The sequence below is a fragment of the Panulirus ornatus genome, chromosome 5 (assembly GCF_036320965.1).
Source record: "Panulirus ornatus isolate Po-2019 chromosome 5, ASM3632096v1, whole genome shotgun sequence".
Lineage (NCBI taxonomy): Eukaryota > Metazoa > Arthropoda > Malacostraca > Decapoda > Palinuridae > Panulirus > Panulirus ornatus.
In genome coordinates, this window is record NC_092228.1 from 19150781 (window position 1) to 19177395 (window position 26615).

The following is a 26615-nucleotide window of genomic DNA, read 5'->3' on the forward strand; positions in this document are numbered from 1 at the left end:
AAAATAATTCCTAACAAGCCAATCAAGAACACATTGACCCCCTTCCTTAAGAAATTTAGCTGCAATGCCATTCACTCTAGCAGTCGTGCCACATTTCAGCGCAAGGCTTTCACCACCTATTCTCTCTTCACCAAACCACTCTCCATAACTCTATCACTTCACATACCATCCCAAAGTGGAAGTGAGTCATAGGATGGGGGGGGGCAAGGTTCTAAAATGAAAACATTGAAGAATGTGTGAAAAGGGAGATTGTTATCTGGGAGGCCAAAAATGTGTAAGTTTGAAGGTATAGTAGTGCCAACAATATTGTATGAATGTGAGGAATGGCCTGTAAAGAAGGATGTGTGGAGGAAGGTAGATGTAATGGAAATGAAATATTTTAGGAAAATATATGGTGTGAGGTGGTTTGATTGAATAAGTAATAAAAGGATAAGAGAGAGTTGTAATAAAAAGAGTGTGGGTGAGACAGCTGAAGAGGGTGTGCTGAAGCAGTTTGCACATATGGAGAGAATTAGTGAAAAGAGGCTGACAAAGAGGATACATGTGTAAGAAATGAGGGGGATAAGAAGGTGGAGATCAAATTGGAGATGAAAGGATGGAGTAGAAATGAGCTTGAATGACTAGCGCCCGAACACGCAAGAGGGTTAAAGGTATGTACGGGATACAGAAAATTGGAACAATGTGGTATACAGGGGTTGACATGCTGTCAATGAACTGAACCAAGACATTTGAAGGATCTGGTGTAAACTATGGAAAGTCTGTGGGACCTGGCTGTGGACAGAGTGCTCTGGCTTTGGAGCATTAAACATAACGGCTAGAAAATGGATGTGAGCAGATGCAACCTTTCTTCTTCTGTTCCTGGCACTACCTTGCTAACACAGGAACAGACCTAAGGTATGAAAGAAAATTAACAATAAAAAATAAGAACTAAATACATCACAACTGATCTAGTATGAAAAATAATATGAAAAACAATTACAACTGATGAGTATCAGCCAAGGAATATGATCTTCAGTTATCATTATCGTATTCATACCAAAGTTCAGGCGCAGTTCTTTGTTAAAACCCTGCTATAATCTAAAGCCAAATTAACTGAAACATTTATGTCCTGATATTATCATCTGTAACCTTAGGATCCCCTTTATGGGACTACTGCAACTTAAAAGTTGTGCTCCATATAGGAGCAGGGTAAAGTAATCTCCCTCAGAAAAAAAAGTCCTTAATGGCACTGACAATAATAGCACCTCATCAAAGACAACTTTCACTTGTTGTGTTACCATTTGCAGGTGGATTACACTACCATCCTTGTCCTGGCATGTGCTAATGTGCAAAACCCTGAATCTTGTAAAGGATAAAATACTGGACAATGTGACAATTGATACGAACACTACAATTACTGAATGAAATAAATCATGAACAAATATGGAATAAATGTAAAACAAAGGATAATGTTTATTATTATGACCACTTCACAATAAAAGGAGACTCTGTCTGTTTATATAGTTTTTTCACACTACCAACTATGAAAGAGTTAGTCTTTTATTCTAGTTGAAATAGTTGTAAATCAAAAGAATTTCTGATGCATCAGAATGGACTTAGACAAATAAATTACACTAGTCTTTCAAACTAGCTTCAGTATGTGTCATTTAGTAATACTTACGCTCTTTTGAGTTCTCCTTCCATATTTGCTTCACCAATTCGTGCAGGAATATTACCCTCTTCTACCATCTTGCAGAGGTGAAAAAAACGATCAATGTGCTTGTCCTGTAATGTGGAAAAATTATAAGCCAAAAGACATCCTATCCATGTAAGGCAGAACATACAAATGGCAAAGGCAATTCGTTTGCTAGGCAACTGCTCTCAAGCAACCTATCTCTGTCACTGGTTCCATTCTGGAACTCCCTCAAAGGGATGGACACAGCAATAGTCTCTATAACTAGTGAACTCCAGTGCTGCTTCTTAGCCTTTAGTGCCTTACCAAGCCACTGGCAGAGGGCAAGTCTAGCCTCATGTTTGCAGAGGCTTCTACCTAATGTTCCCACCTAACTATTAACAGATCACCTTAACCTAGTGTAAACAAAATGGCTACCTTAAGATTTAATAAACACATTTGAGGTCCTTAAGGAAAACTGATATCCATAAACTACTGTGCAGAATCAGTCAGTTCATGACTACCTTTTAAAACCAGCACCAAACCCAAATCAATCTCTGGAGGAACAAGTCTCACTCAAAGGCTGTTTTGACACACAATACGATATCAACGATCCAACTGCCTGATCTAGATCTTCATTATATGAATAACTCCCAATATCATACATATATAGTGTATCCCAATGAGGTGTCAGATCAAATGCAGAGGGACACTACTTAAAAAGTTTCACAGCAGTCCACCATATGATGTGAGGAAAGTGAACTTAAAGCTCTTGGAGGTGAGTCACCAGTTTGTTGATGATACTCTGTTGGTAGTAGTTTGGATTAAGAAACTGCAAGGGTTGACGTCGGAATTTCGTTAAGTGCATGAAGGGAGAAACTTGATAAAGAATGTGAATATAGGCAAGATTAATAGGTTTAGCAGTGATAAGAGACAGGTTATTTGGAACATGAGTTTGAATGGAGTGAACCTTAAAGCAAACACTTGATCTTGATTTTGAAGAATGTGAGAGATACTTAGTGAAACAGAATAATCTACATGTGGCATTTATGGATCTGAAGAAAACATATGATAGGAATGACCAACATACCTTGTAGGCAGTCATGAATATAAGGTGAAGGTTGGTCTGCAGCAGGGTTGTGTCATGTCACCATGGTCATTCAACTTGTTCATGAATACGGTTGTGAGGGAGGTAAATGTAAGGGTACTGGAGAGAGGAACAAGTATGCAGTCTGTGTGGGGATAGGGGGGATGAAAGTGGGACAGTTGTTGCATGCTGATGACATAGCACTAGTGGCAGATTCAAGTGAGAGACCACATTAGTTGGTGACTGAGTTCAAGACAGTAAGTGAAAGAAAGATGTCTAGAATAACGGTGAACAAAAGCAAGGTTATTAGGTTTAGCAAGGCAGAGAAAAGTTAGTTTGGGTGGGTGTTTGAATGGAAATTTTTTTAGAAGAAATGGAGTGTTTTAGATACCTGGGAGTGGACATGGAAGTAAATGGAACTAGGAAAGTGGAAGTGAGTCATATGGCAGATGAGGGGGAGAAGGTTCTATGAGCAATGAGGAATGTGCAGAAAGAGAGGTCAGTAACTGGGAGGACAATAATAGATATGTTTGAAGGTATAATAGTCCCAGTAATGTAAGGATGCAATGCAAGAGCTATAGATGAAAATGTGCAGAGGAGGATGGACGAGATGGAAATGAAAAGTCTGAGGGCAATATGTTGTGTGAGGCAGTTTGATTGAGTAAAGAATAAATGGGTAAGAGAGAGATGTGATGATAAGAAGAGTGCGACAGAGAAAACTGAAGCAAGTGTGCTGAAATAGTTTGGAAATTCAGGGGAATGAGTGAGGCATGGTGGCAAAGATGATATATGTATGAGAAGTGGTGGGGACAAAGAGAAGGAAAACCAAATTGGAAAGGAGGAGTAAAAAAGATTTTGAGTGTTCAGGGCCTGAGCATGCAGGAGGGTGACAGCCATGCACAAAGCAGAGTGAATTGCAGTGTGGTACTCAGGGGACAATGTGTTGTCAATGGACTAAACCAGGGAATGTAATGCAACCTGGTTAAACCATGCAAAGGTCTGTGGGACCTGGTAGTCGATAGGCACTGTGGTTTCAGGGCATTATATACGACAGCTGAGATTGGATCTGAGCAAATGAAGCCTTTTCTTCATCTTTTCCTGATGCTAACTCACTAACATGGGGAAAGGGGAATGAGTATGACAAAATGTATACATACACATACATACAAAAACAGACAAAGAGAAATAATAAATATGGAAGGGTGGATTAAAAAGATTTTGAGTGTTCAGGCCCTGAACATGCAAGAGGGTGATAGCCATGCACAGGGCAGAGTGAATTGGAGTGATGTGGGATTCAGGAGACAACGTGCTGTCAATGGACTAAGCCAGGGAATATAATGCAACCATGTAAAACCATGCAAAGGTCTGTGGGGGCCTGGTAGTGGATAGGGGGCTGAGGTTTCAGTGCAAATAGTATGAAAAAAAAAACATACAAAAAACAAAGAGAAAGAATAATAAATACACATATATGCTAGAAGCGGTGAAAAGGTTTTCTCGAGGATGTAAGGCATGTGTATGAGTAGGAAGAGAGGAAAGTGATTGGTTCTCTGTGAATATCGGTTTGCGGCAAGGGGGTGTGACGTCTCCATGGTTGTTTAATTTGTTTATGGATGAAGTTGTCAGGGAGGTGAATGCAAGAGTTTTGAAGAGAGGGACAAGTATGCAGTCTGCTGTGGATGAGAGGGCTTGGGAAGTGAGTCAGTTGTTGTTTGCTGATGACACAGCGCTGGTGGCTGATTTGGGTGAGAAACTGCAGAAGCAGGTGATTGAGTTTGGTAAAGTGTGTGAAAGAAGAAGGTGAGAGTAAATGTGAATAAGAGCAAGGTTATTAGGTACAGTAGGGTTGAGGGACAAGTCAATTGGAAGGTAAGTTTGAATTGAGAAAAACTGGACGAAGTGAAGTGTCTTAGGTATCTGGGAGTGGATTTGGCAGTAAATGGAACCATGGAAGCAGAAGTGAATCACAGGGTGGGGGAGGGGGTGAAGGTTCTGTTGAAAAATGAGTGGAAGGCGACAACATTATCTCAGAAAGCAAAAATGGTTATGTTTGAAGGAATACTGGTTCCAACAATGTCATATGGTTGCGAGACATGGGCTATAGATAGGGTTGTGCGGAGGACGATAGATGTGTTGGAAATGAGATGTTTGAAGACAGTATATGGTGTGAGGTGGTTTGATCGAGTAAGTATTAAAAGGGTAAGAGAGATGTGTGGTAATAAAAAGAGGTAAGTACGCAATCTGTTGTGGATGAGAGGGCTTGGGAATAGAGTCAGTTGTTGTTCGCTGATGATACACCACAGGTGGCTGATTCGGGTGAGAAACTGCAGAAGCTGGTGATTGAGTTTGGTACAGTGTGTCAAAGAAGAAAGCTGAGAGTAAATGTGAATAAGAGCAAGGTTATTGGATTCAGTAGGGTTAAGGGACAAGTCAATTGGGATGTAAGTTTGAATGGAGAAAAACTGGAGGAAGTGAAGCGGTTTAGATATCTGGGATGGAACCATGGAAGCGGAAGTGAGTCACAGGGTGGGGGGAGGGGGCGAAGGTTCTGGGAGCATTGAAGAATGTGTGGAAAGTGAGAACTTTATTTCGGAGAGCAAGAATGGGTATGTTTGAAGGAATAGTGGTTCGAACCAACAATGTTATATGGTTGTGAGGTGTAGCTACAGACAGGGTTGTGCAGAGAAAGGTGGATGTGTTGGAAATGAGATGTTTGAGGACAATATGTGGAGTGAGGTGGTTTGATCAAGTAAGTAATGAAAAGGTAAGAGAGATATGTGGTAATAAAAAGAGTGTGGTATATACATACACATCCACACACGCACATGTACATACCTATACATCTCAACGTATACAAATATATACACACACAGACGTATACATATATACACATGTACATAATTCATAGTCTGCCCTTATTCATTCCCGTCACCACCCCGCCACACATGAAATAACAACCCCCTCCCCCCACATGTGCGCGAGGTAGCGCTAGGAAAAGACAACAAAGGCCACATTCATTCACACTCAGTCTCTTAGAATTACCTATTTTACTGAAAGAGAAGTGAGTTTTATACTTGTGGGCCAAATATCTTGAACATTCTCTACTATCATACAATATCTTAAATCTATGCATGCTGTCTGCATTAACCATGACTTCAGTCATTTTGTTCTATTCATCCACCACTCTTATACTATATAAGAGATTATTTACATCCTTATTAACAAATTTCCTACTTAATTCTAGTTGCTCTATCCCTACATCCTCTCTTTTATAAACTTAACGGTTGTAATCAGGGTATGCTGTACTTTTCTCTCTTCCAAGTGTGAGTTACCATCAGTTAAGGGCTGTGGAGACAACATTATCTTGTGACTGTTTTCATTTACTGTTGAGACATCTCTAATCCAATCATTATCATTCTAAATATAAGGTCTCATCCCAAACAAGAATATCTTGCAGTTGCATTCATTTAAAGTGATGACCCCAATTCTTATCATTTTCATTAAGTATCATCTCAAGTAAGATGTTAAACAACTACAGTGATATCAAAAAACTTTACCATACACACACATTCATCCTAAAATGCCTCTAACACCACCTACTCTTGTGCAGCATTCAGCTAACCTCATTTAAGCCAATGCTAAACTTTCTAAAGTCTAGTCTTCTTTAATTTCTCATGTACTTTCCATGCATCAATAAATACACCAGATAATCTGCTTTTATAAAACTTTCTCCATAACCTGCCTTAATTACAGAAATGTGAGTAAATGCACCTTCTTCCATAAACTTCTTTGTTAATTCCTGTAAATCAAAATATTCCTGCTGTCCTCTTCACATAATCCACCAAAATTCTATCATAAACATTACCTACTAACAGTAAAAGACAAATACTTCAAACTAAAAGCCTATCATATACCTGAGCATGAACTGATGATACTGCATCAACGAAGACAGTAAACAATCCTTTATGGTTGTCGACCCACTTTGTGCCAGGTAACTGAATGTCTGCTGTAATATATGGATAGTTGCTTGGAGGGCGCTCCATCATCACAGGCAGACTGCGCTCCCCTGTCTGCAGACTGCCATCACGATACACAGGAAGCCACTGTTAGAAAATTTCAGTTCTCATTGAAAAACAATAAGAAATACATAAAATAAGCTAAATCATTATCAAAGTAAAAAATGTAAGCTACCAAGTATAAGAAAACATTACTGAAAGAAAGCCCTCTGAATGTCTGGGAGAGTATTTTTTTGGGGGGTGGATTAAAACCCTGTTTAACTCCTCAAAACAGGTTGCGTCCAAAAGGATTCATCCTCTTCAACTGCCATAATAACTATGAGACCAGCAAATGCTAATCCACTAGCAATCATAGTAAAGCTATTCCCTGTATAAAGAGACAAGGTTACATTCCTGAAAAACAATGTTGCCTTGCAAAATCTTATACAAACAAATACAACTCAATATTCAAAGGGTTACCATTCTAACTTATGTATGGAATATGGATGCAACAATGTTGCCTAAGAACTACTTATCACAAAGTTGCACCTATCAATTTAGACAATATTTAGACAATATCTTTAACCCTTAAATTTAAGCCAGGCTTCTATTCTTGAATCATGACTTGAACAAAAAAATACGGGTCCCAAATCTTATACTTCCCAACATGAAAGAAACATGGTTAAGATTTTTTTTTTTTTTTTTTTTTTGCTTTGTCGCTGTCTCCCGCGTTTGCGAGGTAGAGCAAGGAAACAGACGAAAGAAATGGCCCAACCCACCCCCATACACATGTATATACATACGTCCACACACGCAAAATATACATACCTACACAGCTTTCCATGGTTTACCCCAGACGCTTCACATGCCCCGATTTAATCCACTGACAGCACGTCAACCCCGGTATACCACATCGCTCCAATTCACTCTATTCCTTGCCCTCCTTTCACCCTCCTGCATGTTCAGGCCCCGATCACACAAAATCTTTTTCACTCCATCTTTCCACCTCCAATTTGGTCTCCCTCTTCTCCTCGTTCCCTCCACCTCCGACACATATATCCTCTTGGTCAATCTTTCCTCACTCATTCTCTCCATGTGCCCAAACCATTTCAAAACACCCTCTTCTGCTCTCTCAACCACGCTCTTTTTATTTCCACACATTTCTCTTACCCTTACGTTACTTACTCGATCAAACCACCTCACACCACACATTGTCCTCAAACATCTCATTTCCAGCACATCCATCCTCCTGCGCACAACTCTATCCACAGCCCACGCCTCGCAACCATACAACATTGTTGGAACCACTATTCCTTCAAACATACTCATTTTTGCTTTCCGAGATAATGTTCTCGACTTCCACACATTCTTCAAGGCTCCCAGAATTTTCGCCCCCTCCCCCACCCTATGATCCACTTCCGCTTCCATGGTTCCATCCGCTGCCAGATCCACTCCCAGATATCTAAAACACTTCACTTCCTCCAGTTTTTCTCCATTCAAACTCACCTCCCAATTGACTTGACCCTCAACCCTACTGTACCTAATAACCTTGCTCTTATTCACATTTACTCTTAACTTTCTTCTTTCACACACTTTACCAAACTCAGTCACCAGCTTCTGCAGTTTCTCACATGAATCAGCCACCAGTGCTGTATCATCAGCGAACAACAACTGACTCACTTCCCAAGCTCTCTCATCCCCAACAGACTTCATACCTGCCCCTCTTTCCAAAACTCTTGCATTCACCTCCCTAACAACCCCAACCATAAACAAATTAAACAACCATGGAGACATCACACACCCCTGCCGCAAACCTACATTCACTGAGAACCAATCACTTTCCTCTCTTCCTACACGTACACATGCCTTACATCCTCGATAAAAACTTTTCACTGCTTCTAACAACTTGCCTCCCACACCATAATACCTTCCACAGAGCATCTCTATCAACTCTATCATATGCCTTCTCCAGATCCATAAATGCTACATACAAATCCATTTGCTTTTCTAAGTATTTCTCACATACATTCTTCAAAGCAAACACCTGATCCACACATCCTCTACCACTTCTGAAACCACACTGCTCTTCCCCAGTCTGATGTGATGACATAAAAAAGAACTGGGTGGTGAAAGCAAGTGAGCTTCGAAAAGAAACTTGTGCAAAGAAATATCAAGAGAGACTGGATGTCGCATGGCAAAGGATGAGAGTAAACAAAGCAAGAAGAGTAGATGAGGAATGGGGGATGTTTAGAGAAGCAATACTGGAATGTGTAAGAGGTGGACAGGCAGAAAAAGGTAGAGAGTGGTGGGATGACAAAATAAAGTTGCAAGTGAAAGAGAAAAGAGAGGAGTATGACATGTACTTGTAAGGACGGAATGCAAATGATTGGGAGATACACAACAGAGAGCAACAGGGGAAAAAATAAGGGAACTGCAGTAGCTGAAAAACTAGGGGTCATTTAAATGAGTGTAGGGGTGATCAATTATCATTAAACTTCAGAGATATTAGCAGTTGTTTTAGGAGTTAACAGTGTAAGAAAAACAAGAGAGCAGATTAGGACATCAAAGAAGGAAGCAAATAGGGAAGTGATAACAGGGAGTGATGAGGTGAGGAGATGAAGTGAGTATTTTGAAGGACTGTTGAATGCGTCTGATGATACAAGTGTTTGGGTCACGTAGGTATGCAAAGTAAGAGGGACATGGAAAGTGGTTTGGTGAAGATAAGATAGTGAATAACTTGCATAAAATAAAATATAGCAAGGCAGCTCAAGTGGATGCTACTGCCACTGTATTTCTTAAAAAAGGGGATGACTGTGTTGTTGATTGGTTAAATAGGATTTTCAATCTACATTTGGAGCATCGTAGGTGCCTAAGGATTAGCAGAATGCATGTATAGTGCCACTATAGAAAGGCAAGAGGGACAAAAGTAACTGTTTAAGGGACATAAGTTTGTGGGTGTACCTGGTTCATCGTTGCTTAAATCCTTTAATGTAAATGTTGCCTTCAGCAACAATAACACTATAAAGAATATCTTACTCAGGAACTCACCAGAAAATTCTCCTGGGTGTAAAATTATTATTAAAAGGGAGAACTAAAAGATTCTTGGTGTCAATGGGAGGTTTGGGCTCAACTCTATAAAATTATTTCTTTGCTAACTTAAGGGATTTATCAATGAAAGATCTAGGGTACTTTAACTTAGATCCAATAGAATATATCTTCTCAAACTCATCATCAATATACTCTGGACTGCAAATACATAATGCCCTAAGGAACATAGATTGAAATGATGATAATTTAACTCTGTCATGTTGAGATGAGTAATAATGGATATATAAACATATACTGGCAGGTTTTCTGTATATGCTAAACTTAAACTTGTTTCCTTGCCTATGGATCATGCAATCTAAAAACGGTAACATACCATTATTTTCATTTTCAACAGAAAATTTGATGGAAGGTACTAAATTGTTACATAAGGGGAGAAATATCTTTATATTTTATTTTGCTTTGTCGCTGTCTCCCGCGTTTGCGAGGTAGCGCAAGGAAACAGACGAAAGAAATGGCCCAACCCACTCCCATACACATGTATATACATACACGTCCACACACGCAAACATACATACCTATACATCTCAATGTACACATATATATACACACACAGACATATACATATATACACATGTACATAATTCATACTGTCTGCCTTTATTTATTCCTATCGCCACCTCACCACACATGGAATAACATCCCCCTCCCCCCTCATGTGTGCGAGGTAGCACTAGGAAAAGACAACAAAGGCCACATTCGTTCACACTCAGTCTCTAGCTGTCATGCAATAATGCCCGAAACCACAGCTCCCTTTCCACATCCAGGCCCCACACAACTTTCCATGGTTTACCCCAGATGTTTCACATGCCCTGATTCAATCCATTGACAGCACATCGACCCCAGTATACCACATCGATCCAATTCACTCTATTCCTTGCCCTCCTTTCACCCTCCTGCATGTTCAGGCCCCGATCACACAAAATCTTTTTCACTCCATCTTTCCGCCTCCAATTTGGTCTCCCACTTCTCCTCGTTCCCTCCACCTCCGACACATATATCCTCTTGGTCAATCTTTCCTCACTCATTCTCTCCATGTGCCCAAACCATTTCAAAACACCCTCTTCTGCTCTCTCAACCACACTCTTTTTATTTCCACACATCTCTCTTACCCTTACATTACTTACTCGATCAAACCACCTCACACCACATATTGTCCTCAAACATCTCATTTCCAGCACATCCACCCTCCTGCGCACAACTCTATCCATAGCCCACGCCTCGCAACCATACAACATTGTTGGAACCACTATTCCTTCAAACATACCCATTTTTGCTTTCCGAGATATTGTTCGCGACTTCCAATCATTCTTCAAGGCTCCCAGGATTTTTGCCCCCTTCCCCACCCTATGATTCACTTCCGCTTCCATGGTTCCATCTGCTACCAGATCCACTCCCTGATATCTAAAACACTTCACTTCCTCCAGTTTTTCTCCATTCAAACTTACCTCCCAATTGACTTGACCCTCAACCCTACTGTACCTAATAACCTTGCTCTTATTCACATTTACTCTTAACTTTCTTCTTTCACACACTTTACCAAACTCAGTCACCAGCTTCTGCAGTTTCTCACACGAATCAGCCACCAGCGCTGTATCATCAGCGAACAACAACTGACTCACTTCCTAAGCTCTCTCATCCACAACTGATTGCATACTTGTCCCTCTCTCCAAAACTCTTGCATTCACCTCCCTACCAACCCCATCCATAAACAAATCAAACAACCATGGAGACATCACACATCCCTGGGGATAGGAGAGAAAGGATACTTCCCACGTACTCCCTGCGTGTCGAAGATGGTGACTAAAAGGGGAGGGAGCGGAGGGTCCAACCCACCCACATACACATGTATATACATACACGTCCACACATGCACAAATACATATCTATACATCTCAACGTGTACATATATATACATACACAGACATGTACATATATACACATGTGGATAAAGAAGAAAGAATACTTCCCAAGTTTTCCCTGCGTGTCGTAGAAGGTGACTAAAAGGGGAGGGAGCGGGGGGCTAGAAATCCTTCCCTCTCATTTTTTATAATTTTCCGGCAAGTGAGGATGTTTCCTCAGGGGCTCAGTTCTCTGTTCTTGGCGCTACCTCGCTGATGTGGGAAATGGCAAATAGTATGGGAAAAAAAAATCATACTTGCTGCCTTTATTCATTCCTGTCGCCACCCCACCACCACACATGAAATGACACCACCTTCCCCCCACATGCGTGCAAGGTAGCGCTAAGAAAAGACAACTAAGACCACATTTGTTCACACTCAGTCCCTAGCTGTCACATATAATGCACTGAAACCACAGCTCCCTTTCCACATCCAGGCCCCCAAAAACTTTCCATGGTGTACCCCAGACGCTTCACATGCCCTAGTCCAATCCATTGACAGCACATTGACCCTGGTATACCACATCGTTCCAATTCACTCTATTCATTGCACGCCTTTCACCCTCCAGCATGTTCAGGCCCCAATCGCTCAAAATCTTTTTCACTCCATCCTTCCACCTCCAATTTGGTCTCCCACTTCTCCTCATTCCCTCCACCTCTGACACATGTATACATACATATACATAGACATATACATATATACACATGTACATATTCATACTTGTCTGCCTTCATCCATTCCTGTCGCTACCCCACCCCACAGGAAGCAGCATTGCTACCCCTCACTTCAGGGAGGTAGTGCCAGAAATACAGACAAAAAAGGCCACATTAATTCACACTCAGTCTCTAGTTGTCATGTGTAATGTACCAAAACCACAGCTCCCTATCCACATCAAGGCCCCACAGGCTTTTCCATGGTTTACCCCAGACATTTCACATGCCTTGGTTCAGTCCATTGACAGCATGTCATCCCCGGTATAACAGGTATAACATATTGTTCCAATTCACTCTTCCTTGCACATATGTGCATATATGTGTTTGTAGGCGGATGGGTCTTTCTTCATCTGTTTCCTGGTGCTACCTCACTAAAATAGGAAACGACGATCAATTATAATAAAGATATATAAAATATACAAAAAAAGGTCTATGGACACACAAGACAGAAAAGAGTCAGAGAAAGACAAACTGATGACTGTATTCTCTGCCTAAATCAGGAGAAAATATACAAACAATAAACAGACTAAATAAAATGAAAAAATACCATATACTTACTGTGTATCCAACTGGAGTTTCAATGGTCTTCTCCTCATTTTTCTTTTGACATGAAATGTGATAAAAAGTAAAGAGAATATGATGTTGGTCACCAAGCACTGCTGGCAACTTTATCTTGAACTCATCATAAAAATCTGGAGACTTGTTATGGTATGTGACAGCAGTATGTGCCTCTGTAGTATATTCTGGACATGAAGATTTGCCAAAGATGACTGACGATGCTGCTTGTTCTTCTTCTCCAGCCATAAATTGAATCTTCACAGCAATATTGCGTGCAGAGCCTACAAAATACAAGTATTGATTAAACATTTCAGATCCAGCTTAATTCTTCACTGCTTAATTAAACTGTAGAGAGAAATGAAGGCAATTTATATAAGTCTATGAAGCATATTTACCCTAAAAATGACCATGCCTGAATTCTTAGGGTATCAATGAGTGAAAACAGAGAAAAAAATCAAGCAATACCTCTCTCTACCAATCTGTGGCTTTCAATAAAAATCACTCATTACTCTGACCCCCCCGTCTCTCTATCTGTCTACTTATGTAAACCTTTAAACTTCTGAGCTTTTCTCCCTCTCCAAGCAGCAAGAGCTTCATGCTACCCCTATCTGTTGGCAAAATTTCAACAGGGTTGTGTGCTTGTAGATAGGTCTCTCTCTCTCTCTCTCTCTCTCTCTCTCTCTCTCTCTCTCTCTCTCTCTCTCTCTCTCCCCCTATTTCACCAATTCCTCTACTATCTCCAACAAACTTTTGTCATGTGGTCAGAGTTAATCTCCAAACTGTAAAATCATCATAAACATGTTCAAGTTACCATAATGTAGTCCCGCTATTAACCCAAAGTCTGATACTGTCTTGAATATAACATTACAGTTAAGTGGAGTGACTTATCAATGCCCTCTTTTGTCATGGTTGTTCCCATCATTTGCAGCCAGCAATAAAAATTCTTGAGAGAATTTTTGAAGAAATATGACAAATGCAAGCAGCAATGGAGCATGTGAGGAGATACGCACATCTACCAATGGCCTTTAACATCAACTAAAGGACTGCTGCAACCCAGAGATTAAGCATTATTTGCATTTTCATTCCCATCACATGCACCTGGGTACCAAATATCCTTTCTGTAATATCTTGTCCCTTAAAAGTAGTCACTAAAATGTTGAGAAGGTATGATAAACAAAGAATATCTGAAGGATTAAAGCAGGAGAATTTAGGAAATGGAACAAATGAGTGTTAGAACAATGTGGTCACATGCCTAATCACTGGAGGACATACCTTTACGATAATATAGTTCTTTCTTTAAACAAACATGGATCAAATCATGATTTAGACAAATTGCTGATAAACAACCTGTACAGCAATTCAGTTACCTTCACTGGATCTCCTTTGAACATAAGAAGAATTAAAAGATTTTTTCTTATTGCCATTAAATTGCCTTTTTATAAAAAAAAAATTCTGATTTTTACGGAAGTCTTATCGCTCAACATTTTCAAAAATCAAAAATTAATATGAATCAAAAAATTATGTCATTTTGGTGAAAGTGAATATCATATCTTCAAAAAGATACAAGCAGAACATTTGAAAGTCCTAATAAATTTGGCCTGCACTCATATAGGTTCAAGGAAATGTAAAACAAACATACCAAAGGCAGAGTACTGGATATCATCACAATATTAAAGGCAGAAATCCTATTCTCTCTCGAAAAGCATTAACCTATTCATGTGAAATTTTGTTTCTAGATATACTGGACTAGATTGCATCACTTTATGGAGGAGGAGGATGCAGATCTATGGTATTATACACACAGACACAATGAATCAGGATAAAATCTATGTAAATAGTAACTAATAAAGTAAGTGCTGGGCTACAGCAATGAAGAGGTGAAAAGTATTATGTAAAGGCATATTTGGGTTAAAACAGGCAGTAAAATTGATTATCAAAGATAAGGTGAAAGACTATACTAGTAAGTGCATAATATGAACATAAGCAAAGAAACACAATAATCAAGGTGTTTGGAGAATTCTATAACACTGAAAAACTGTAGATTGCTGGAGCTCTGTGGAATGGTGATTATTCTGGTGATCCTTTATCTCTCATGTGACCAAGGCTGCTAGACCATACTGAATATTATGAAGGCACAAAATAAAGAAACTTTGCAGAAGACCATCCATTAATCATTTCAAGAGTTCTGGTCAAATCAGCTCAGTGGTCTCCAAAAACAATTTTGACTTTTCAGCCAATCAGAGTCTATTTTGCCCTTTGGAAGCAGTATTAGATGATGAACCACCATGAAATGGGGAAATGTGATAAAAGATTATCCAAAGAACAATTCTTAAAGCTCTGGCTCAATTGACCCAACAGTTTCTAAGAAACTATAAACACTTGAGAGATTTAATAAGTTTACAGACATGCAGTGGATGCTAAGTAATGACAATAATTCACCTGGTGTTGCTACAGGTGTCACAAGTCAACCATACAGTGCAGTGAAGCCTTAAATGATATATGAAGTGAAAATTTGATTCATATCAATAAAACGTTCCAAAGAACTTCAGCAGGGGAGACTGGATTCTTGAATTTGTATATGGAGAAAAAGTATTTAGGATGAGATGAAAGTTTGGAGAAACATGACAGAAACATGGCTGAAAAAATATTCATTCACAGCCAAATGAATTCATTAACAGAATAAATTAATTGCATGGCTGTGATTCCACATCCAAGTCGAAAAGCAGAATAACTGCATTAACAAACAGCTGATATGTGAAAACACATACATCTACCTTATGAAGAGATAAGTGACTGGAGTGTTAGAAAATATGTAGACAGGAACAGAATATGAACACAAAGATGAAAGTGCTGTAATATGTGTTATACACTAAATGAAATATGGAAATTTAATAATGGTTCGGCTTTACATGATAATCACTACTTCATAATGCTAGTGTGGTTGATTCAAATATTTATCTTACCTGGTCTATTGCTGAAATTCAGATCCTTTGGGGATACAAACAGAAGATTCCTATAGTAGTAATGGGGGACAAATATTTCCCTTGGCGGGAATTCCAGAATCTCCTTGATAGGTCGACATTTTTCATCTATGGTTGAAGGAAGAGCATGAACACCAGAACAAAATGTTAGCATCACATTAAATCCTAATATACTGATCATCTAAAATGAACAGAAACTTTGTATTCCAAAACTATAAAACACTAACATATAACACTTGGATTTACCCTCTACTGTGAATTCCCTAAGTTCAATCAAAGACCATACTACATCCATAATATGAACTTTAATCCATATCTATAACTAAATCATAATAAAGTTTTCAGAATAAATTTGAGATACCATCCAAACAAAAGAATAATGTAATACTTCAGCAAAATCATTACTGCACACAGACTTCACATCAACATTGTAAGTATCCAGGATCCAGTTCATACGAATTCTAGTATAAGAAATATGCTGCACATATAAATGCTTTTCACATTCATCTCTCAAGCAAGTGTCCTTCTCTTACCAGGAAAATAAGCAACAAATTCTCCCCAAACATCTTCATGAACTTCTAGCCCTTATGCAGAATTTTCCTCTTACACTATTGTTACATACTGCATTTGATAAATCATATATTTCTTTTATAATTCCTAATGAGGTGAATATCGTTTGCTTTAAAACATGAATAATTCAAAATTCTCAGTGATTCTCTGGGTAAACATAACGGTAGGCAAATGAATATTTTCAGATATGAATATCTTGATACATTGATATTCTAATAGCCAAATCTGTAATGCAATTGGGCCATTCTAAAAAAGGAGATTTTATCATACAGCCTTTACTATCATACTCAATATAAAACTGCACTGAACAAAGTGAGGTAACTTAAGTTTTATGATTTCTCTAAAGTTTCTTAAATCTATACAGCTTTCTGACACGATAAAGGTCTTGATTTAAATCTTTATCAACATTTTCTTTAACAATCTGCTGCATTCACTGCCCCAAACTGTATCTTTTATGGTTCCATCTGTGGTAATTATTCCTTATAACATGGGGCTCATAAGATGTGGATGGACCTCTGCAGCACAAGTTTTGTGCTTGTTGCAAATGCATGCTGTTCTATTGGTGAAGGAAACTGTGGCCTAATGAAAAGCCACGTTCAAGCCTCAGCATTCTTGAAAGTAACTTTCTGCATCTTTAAATTCCAATAACCATGCCGAGTATTTGTTCCTATATTCTATCGTAATTGCCATTTTAAGTTTCACATTCAAAAATGTTGTCTTTTATCTTCAGAGTATTTCAAAGGATCCTTTTTCTTATGTGCTTGTTGTTTCACTACACCTTATTCGTCCTCTTATGATGAGAAAGTATATCATCAAAAAGCACTAATCCATCATCTTGAAAGTGAGGCATCACAATGGTAAAAGATTAAAAGACAATAGATTACAGCAAAAATCAAGAATATCAATCAGTCTACACATCATCAATACACCTGCTATGAATTCTACGAGATGGATTAGGTATACTTAGCTTCTCAAATCACTCATACATGTCCTGAACTCATACCCAGACAGGGTAAAGTAAAACATAAAATTCTCCACTTTCATACAAGCATCTTACTATTTCACTATGCACACTCAGCTGATTAATCAAACTGGGACCAAAGCCTCCATTTATGCCAACTGTATACTAAAAACTTTCCTATACAATGATCCACAATCATTCCTCTGGCATCCCTATCTACAATATCCCTTGCTCACCAAATATATCCATTTCTTCCAATGTTCCTTCAGCTGCACTGGCCACACATTCTATAAGACCATAACATCAAAGAAGAATATACCTTTCTAATGACTCATTTCACTCACACGTTATATCTTTGTTCTCTGTATTCCTACTTCCACATCTCCTGTTCTCATTTATCACCAATCCTAATCTACACAAAGCTGGACTTTACATCCATACACCAAAGCTGGAACAAGCACTCCTTCATTTAAGCTTCTTGCAGACTAAATTTAAAGTACTTCCATTCACCTAAGCTTTCTACATATCTACAACTTTCCTCCTTGGCATGAATATTCCCAATGTCATATTTCCTACTAAAGGTATCCCACACTTATTGGGAATTCATTTACTGGAAGTTCTCTATATCCTAATCTACAAATAAAGGAAAAATTCATTTTACATAAAGGAAGTAAGCAACTTGCAATAACTATAATTCTAAAGAACTTACAAATTTCTGTATATCTGAAAGTAAATAATAAAACTAAACATTCTAATTCACTATCAAAGAATAATAGCAGTAAAAAAGATATTGTAGTACAAATCTTACCTATTCCAAATCTAATGGAATGAATAAGGTACATGGTCTCCAAATATCTTTTTTTTTTTTTTTTTTTTTTTTATACCTCGTCGCTGTCTCCCGCGTTTGCGAGGTAGCGCAAGGAAACAGACGAAAGAAATGGCCCAACCCCCCCCCATACACATGTACATACACACGTCCACACACGCAAATATACATACCTACACAGCTTTCCATGGTTTACCCCGGACGCTTCACATGCCTTGATTCAATCCACTGACAGCACGTCAACCCCTGTATACCACATCGCTCCAATTCACTCTATTCCTTGCCCTCCTTTCACCCTCCTGCATGTTCAGGCCCCGATCACACAAAATCCTTTTCACTCCATCTTTCCACCTCCAATTTGGTCTCCCTCTTCTCCTTGCTCCCTCCACCTCTGACACATATATCCTCTTCGTCAATCTTTCCTCACTCATCCTCTCCATGTGCCCAAACCACTTCAAAACACCCTCTTCTGCTCTCTCAACCACGCTCTTTTTATTTCCACACATCTCTCTTACCCTTACGTTACTTACTCGATCAAACCACCTCACACCACACATTGTCCTCAAACATCTCATTCCCAGCACATCCATCCTCCTGCGAACAACTCTATCCATAGCCCACGCCTCGCAACCATACAACATTGTTGGAACCACTATTCCTTCAAACATACCCACTTTTGCTTTCCGGGATAATGTTCTCGACTTCCACACATTTTTCAAGGCTCCCAAAATTTTCGCCCCCTCCCCCACCCTATGATCCACTTCCGCTTCCATGGTTCCATCCGCTGACAGATCCACTCCCAGATATCTAAAACACTTCACTTCCTCCAGATTTTCTCCATTCAAACTCACCTCCCAATTGACTTGACCCTCAACCCTACTGTACCTAATAACCTTGCTCTTATTCACATTTACTCTTAACTTTCTTCTTCCACACACTTTACCAAACTCCGTCACCAGCTTCTGCAATTTCTCACATGAATCCGCCACCAGCGCTGTATCATCAACGAACAACAACTGACTCACTTCCCAAGCTCTCTCATCCCCAACAGACTTCATACTTGCCCCTCTTTCCAAGACTCTTGCATTTACCTCCCTAACAACCCCATCCATAAACAAATTAAACAACCATGGAGACATCACACACCCCTGCCGCAAACCTACATTCACTGAGAACCAATCACTTTCCTCTCTTCCTACACGTACACATGCCTTACATCCTCGATAAAAACCTTTCACTGCTTCTAACAACTTGCCTCCCACACCATATATTCTTAATACCTTCCACAGAGCATCTCTATCAACTCTATCATATGCCTTCTCCAGATCCATAAATGCTACATACAAATCCATTTGCTTTTCTATATCTCTGATGCCTGTTCCTCCTGGAACTCCCTCCTTGAGGTGGCCACAGCAGTGGAGTCTCCATAACTAGCGAACTCTAGTGATGCTTCTTGGCCTTTAGTGCCTCATCCTTAACAGGCCACTGGCAGAGGGCAAGTCTAGCCAAGTGTTTGCTGATGCTCCTACCTAATGTTCCTATTGACTACCTCTACCGAATAAAGCTGCGTTATGTTCTTACCTACTACTTCTACCTAAAGATTCTACCCAAATGTTTCTATCGACTACTTCTTTCTATTACTCCTACCATTTTGCCAAAAGGCAGGGCTAGCACATAGCACTTTAGGAAAATCTAGAGTTACAAAGAATGAACTGTTAAATCTAAGTGCTGTCAAGTGTTATGTGTGACAAGGAGAGACTATATTTTTGGAGAGGATGCCAGTAGTCCATGAGTGGGTGAGGCAAAAGATAAGACAGCTACCTGGGTCAGAGTGCAACCTGACAACCACTGAAGTGCTGGCTCACTATGCAGCCATCACTAACCTTCAGATACCCAGGTGAGTAAATACCTCCCTGGTCATTGGCTGCCTACCAACTACTACCAAATATCACTCACACACATACTCAAACCATGCACAGTGTGGTACCCACTTAAGGCCTAACTATAGTACTGGGCCAAATCCATGAAAGAAAGCAAGTATGAATATGCACATGTGTATATATGTCTGTGTATGTGTATATATATGTATGTATATGTTGATATATATACATGTATGTATATGTGTGTATTTGGGCGTTTATGCATATATATGTGTATATGAGTGGATGGGCCATTCTTTGTCTGTTTCCTGGTGCTACTTCACTGATGCGGGAAACAGCAGTTTATGTATCATAAAGATAAAAAAATCTATATTTATTCATTATACTTATGCGCTGTCTCTCTTGTTAGCGAGGTAGCGCAAGGAAACAGATGAAAGAATGGCCCAACCAACCCACATACACATGTATATACATAAACACCCACACACACACACACACACATATACATACCTACACATTTCCATGTATACATGTGTATATATGTATATGTCTGTATGTGTATATATATATATATATATATATATATGTATGTATATGTTGATATACATATGTATGTATACGTGTGTATATGGGAGTTTATGCGCGCATATATATATATATATATATATATATATATATGTGTGTGTGTATATGAGTGGATGGGCCATTCTTTGTCTGTTTCCTGGTGCTACTTCAATGACACAGGAAACAGCAGTTTATGTATCATCAAGATAAAAAAATTTATATTTATTCATTATACTTAATCGCTGTCTCCCTCATTAGCAAGGTAGCGCAAGGAAACAGATGAAAGAATGGTCCAACCAACCTACATACAATGTATATACATAAATGCCCCACACACACATATACATACCTACACATTTCAATGTATACATATATATACATACACAGACATATACATATATACACATGTACATATTCATACTTGCTGCCTTCATCCATTTCCGTCACCACCCCACCACGCATGAAATAGCATCATCCCTCCCACGCGCACGTGCGAGAGAGAGGTAGCGCTAGGAAAAGACAAAAAGACCACATTCATTCACACTCAGTCTCTAGCTGTCATGTGTAATGCACCAAAACCACAGCTCCCTTTCCACATCCAGGCCCCACACAACTTTCCATGGTTTACCCCAGACACTTCACATGCCCTGGTTTAATCCATTGATAGCACGTCCACCCCGGTACACCACATCTTTCCAATTCACTCTATTCCTTGCATGCCTTTCACCCTCCCGTATGTTCAGGCCCCGATTGCTCAAAATCTTTTTCACTCCATCATTCCATCTCCAATTTGGTCTCCCACTTCTCCTCATTCTCTCTACCTTTGACACATATATCCTCTTTGTCAATCTTTTCTCACTCATTCTCTCCATGTGACTAAACCATTTCAACACACCCTCTTCTGCTTTCTCAACCACACTCTTTTTATTACCACACATCTCTCTTACCCTTTCATTACTTACTCAATCAAACCACCTCACACCACATACTGTCCTCAAACATTTCATTTCCAGCATATACACACTCCTCCATAAAAATCCTATTTATAGCCCATGACTCGCAACCATGTAATATTGTTGGAACTACTATTCCTTCGGACATATTCATTTCTGCCCTCTGAGATAATGTTCTCTCCTTCCACATATTCTTCATCGCTCCCAGAACCTTTACCCCCTCCCCCACCCCGCAACTCACTCCCGCTTCCTTGGTTCCACTCACCTTTTCCCGTGTTGCGAGGTAGCACCAGGACACAGATGAAGAAAGCAACACCATACACACATATATATGCACGCACACATACATATATATACACATACACAGACATATATATATAAACAAACATGTTCGCATTCATACGTGTTCACCATCATCCGCTCACATCCATACTCAAGCTGTCACGTGTAAGGCACCCAAAACAAAGTTCCCTATCCACAACCAGGCCCCACAGACCTTTCCATGTTTTAACCCAGATGCTTCACAAGCCCTGGTTCCATCCATTGACAGCATGTCAACCCCTGTATACCACAATTCCAGTTCATTTTGTTCCATACACCCCTTTCACTGTCCTGCATGTTCAGATCAAATCCCTCAAAATCTTTCTCACATCATCTTTCCATCTCAAAATTGGTCTCCCCGTTTTCCTTGTTTACTCCAATTCTGACATATATATCCTCTCTGTCAACCTGTTTTCTCCATCAAGTCCAAACTATTTCAGCACACAGTCTTCAGCTCTCTCAATCACACTCTTTTTATTCCTACACTTCTCTCTTACCCTTTCATTACATACTTGATCAAATCACCTCACAACACATATTGTCTACAAACATTTCATTTCTAACACATCCATCCTCCTTCATAGTGCTTAATCTATAGCCCATACCTTGCATCCATATAATATTGTAGAGCCTATCATACCTTCAAACAGCCATTTTTGCCCTCTCTGATAACATTTTATCTTTCTACATATTCTTCAGTATTCCCAGAACCTACACCTCCTTACCCAACCGATGACTCACTATTGCTTCCATTGTTCCATTTGTTCTCATGTCCAACCCCAGGTATCTACAACCCTTCACTTCCTCTAAATTTTCTCCAAATTCACACCACAACTAACCTGTCCCTCAACCCTGCTAAATTTTCATCTTTTTACTATTAATGTATGTGACTTGTTTCACACCAATGCCATCCTTTACCATCTCCTTGGTTACTTGGTTCATTCTATGAACATTACTTCCTGTATATTTCTGCACTTTTTCCTTGTTTGCTCCCTATAAATGACCCCTGTCCATTAACTCACTCCATTCCCATAAAACATATTTCTGACTTCTTTATATAATTTCTTGTTTTTTTCAAAAATATCATTTAGCCCCAATAACACTTTCAGACTTTTTACCATTTCTTCAAAACAATTCTTTTCTCATACATGTCTAATAAAATTGCAAAAGACTTACCTGGTTGAAAGCTAAAAATCTAAAAAAATTATGCCCTTACATCTTTTGGAAAATCAAGTAAAATATTTACTTCCCTATACATCTTAAAAGAAGGTCTTTATTACTTTTTTAGTGATTCTCCCAATAATTTTGGTAAACCTAAATTTTCTAAGAATATCAAACTTAGCTAATAAAGCAAACAAAAATACAATTGCTGCTTTACTTGAGAGTAAAACTACAAATAACTTGAAACAAAAGCTCAGTATATTAAAAGATGAAGCAAAGATGAAAAAATAAGTGCAACAGACAATTTAAAGGCCTGAAACATACATTCATTTGTTAGCTGAAACATACATTCATCTGTTAGTAAGAGTAACATACATACAGACCATACCATGCAATAAACCAAGAAGCTCTACAAGTCTACATTACACTCTGAAATCGTGAATTACTGGTACAGCTACATATCAAGTATTGATGTCACAAAAATTTCGCTAAACTGACAAGTGTTCTGCTGCTTACTTTAAAACATGATATCAAAGTCATGCAGTGCTTGCTTATCAATGACATCAGAATCGCATAAGCAATCTACAGCCTATCTTTTCTCTCTCGTTCTCTTATAAACATAAAACATAGAGGTTCATTCTAATACTTTCCAATGTCTCAAATCTGTCATCCTTAGGCCCAAGCAGATGCCTGATTTAAAATTTTCCAAATTCTTGGTGCAGACACAGTCAACAGAGCCTGATAACATTTAACAAATTAAAACAACCAGTGGAGCTTTCTTTTCCCAATATATAAATATACACAAGTTTTAAACAACATTTCAACAGTAATTATTTACTGTACTTACCAAGACCTAACTATCTCTAATCCCAAAAGGTACATGCAGACCAAGAAGTCTTGGATTTCATCTATTGTAGGAGCTAGACCAGAAGTACTTGGAGGATCATCAAAACTCAGCTCAGGCTTTGGTGCATCAAGCAAGGAACTTGCTAAATGAGTTAGAGGAGTTTCTGTATCAAAACACATACAAGGCTTTGATGACTACTTAGCCAGGCTTTTAAGTGTCATCTGCTTCATGCACTTAGGTTTTACCAGATGTAAACTAAGGTAGTGATAGGTGACTACATAAGACTGAAGTGCCATGGGATTCACTGAGCATCTGCACTCTCATAAGTGCTGGATTCTGGGAGTTTCCAGATTTTGGAATGCCAGATTTGAAACATTAGAGTGTAAATATATATACTAAAGTACAAATTTACTGCCAATAATGCTATATATCAAGCAATTTCATCATTCCTTACAATTCAATATGGTGTTTTGTTATGTTTCAGTCTTCAAATTTCATAAATATTTTCATTTTCAAATCAATCTATCATTAGAAATGAAGACAAAGGTTTAATAAATCATATCCAACAGATATTCATCAATTAAACAATAAAGCAGCATCTTCCATTTTCATCATTCAATGAGTAATCAATGAAAAATCTATCATTATGTAAAGACAAAAAACAAGGTTATTGTTTCTAATAATCAAAAAGAAATGGATTCTTATAGAAACTGTACAAATGGTCACTGTTTGTCATTCAAAGCCCATGAATAAACTACAATAATCCCTCTTGATCATCAAGACACCATCCTCAAAAAACACAGAGCATCAACATGTATCAGTTCAGTCTAGTCTCAAATTGATAACGAAATGAACTTGTATACACAACTGGCCACTTCATACTAACACTGTCAAGGTTATGATTAAAAGAGAATAAAAGTACAAGATAAACTTCAAGCTTATAATTAGCCTCCCATTCAACAAGAACTTATCAGAGAAAAATGGTTAGAATGCAACAGTAAGTTTTGACTTCAAAAATTCTAGTTAATTCCTAAAATGGTTAGAATGCAACAGTAAGTTTTGACTTCAAAAATTCTAGTTAATTCCTAAGTAAAAGAAAAAATGCAGCATATTACTTAAGATCTGGTATCCAGCTGGTTAATGATTTGTGATGCAAAACCCACAAACCCAAACATGGTTAAATTCCTTAACTAGGAAACACCCATCCCATTCAGTTGAAAAATAAATTTGGTAGTATTAGCTGTAAACAAGAGCATAACTGTGCACGTTTATTTCTTTATTTGAGGATGAACGTAAAACATGCCACTGAAAGTAATGTGGAAGTTACAGGTGTTAATACGGAAACACTACTTAAAAACACCATATATTTCTGAGACATGAAGGAGCAGGCATAAGGCATCTAAATGCAAAATTTTCACTAAGCATATTAAGCAACATCTGACTTACACTCCTTGTCTTCCTCCTCCTCCTCTGTCTCATCTGCTGTAATAGGGTTAAACTCAGATACATATATTCTTTGACATTACTTGAGAATTATAACTTTATCATATCATGCATATCAATAAATAGATGACTTGGCTTTTCCCTATTCTCAAGTTATGACTAAGAATTTCTGGGTTATTTGGTTAGAATCTATAAGATAAAGTATACAACATTAAAAGTTCAGTGCTGATACTGCAATGCAAGTCAATACATATTAGTTCACCTTGTTTAATTTTCATTCCAATTACAAGAGATTCAGCAAGTCTAAGAATGTAAATTAAGCAGTGTTAGATTTTCATAATGAAAAAGATTTCTTTGGTGGAAGATGTGATCCTAAAACATCACTTAACCTCAATAAATACTAATTATAAAATAATACAAAAGAATTTCCTATCGTAAAGACAGCATCAGAACTAAATAATTTCAATGTGGTCTTTGGATACTGCATAATTAACCCATAAATTATCTTTAATTCCTTTGCAATCTAAGCAAGTTAGAGAACATGCAATCAGAGAAACAATAATAATCCCTCATATCCAAAATTCCAATGTCTGGAAATGTGCCAAAGTTCTATCTATCAATCTATGTCTCTGATCCCCATTCCCTTTGGGAACTCACTCAATGGGGTGGCCACGGCATAAGAGTCTCCATAACTGTTGAACTCCAGTGCTGCTTCAAAACCTTTAGTGCCTCACCTTTAACAGGCCACTGCCAGAGGGCAGCTCTAACGCAATGTCTTCAGTGGCTCCTACCTAATGTTCGTACCAACTACTTCTACCTAATGTGTCTGCCAAATATTCCTGCCTAATGCTGCAACCTACTATTTCTACCTAATGCATCCATCTAATGCTTGTAACTTCTATTTCTACCTGAAGCTCCTGTATAATGTTCCTACCTACTACTTCTATCTACTCCTCCAACCATTTTGCTAAAAGGCAGGGATAGTGCAAAGCACCAAATGTCTCCCTATAAAATGTTTCAAATCAAAGTGTTGAACATTTTCAGTGTAAGACACCAAACTAAAAAGCTTTAAATATCTTTATATGAATTCTCTCCAAACTG

At 38.6% G+C, this 26615-nt stretch overlaps 1 protein-coding gene across 6 annotated transcripts in view; it reads right to left on the minus strand.

Moving 5' to 3' along the window:
- The window catches only part of Zir (dedicator of cytokinesis), a 304369-nt gene that overhangs the window by 229118 nt on the left and 48636 nt on the right, over window positions 1-26615 (minus strand). For 4 of the 6 annotated variants that reach the window (XM_071661771.1, XM_071661768.1, XM_071661770.1 and 1 more), the window contains exons 11-15: window positions 25518-25553; window positions 15971-16096; window positions 13008-13288; window positions 6650-6838; window positions 1661-1764 (exon numbers count right to left, since the gene is read on the minus strand). In XM_071661771.1, coding sequence (XP_071517872.1) covers window positions 1661-1764; window positions 6650-6838; window positions 13008-13288; window positions 15971-16096; window positions 25518-25553 — 736 coding nt within the window. The remainder of the gene's footprint in view (window positions 1-1660; window positions 1765-6649; window positions 6839-13007; window positions 13289-15970; window positions 16097-25517; window positions 25554-26615) is intronic. The other 2 variants (XM_071661767.1, XM_071661769.1) reach the window with 2 other exon arrangements.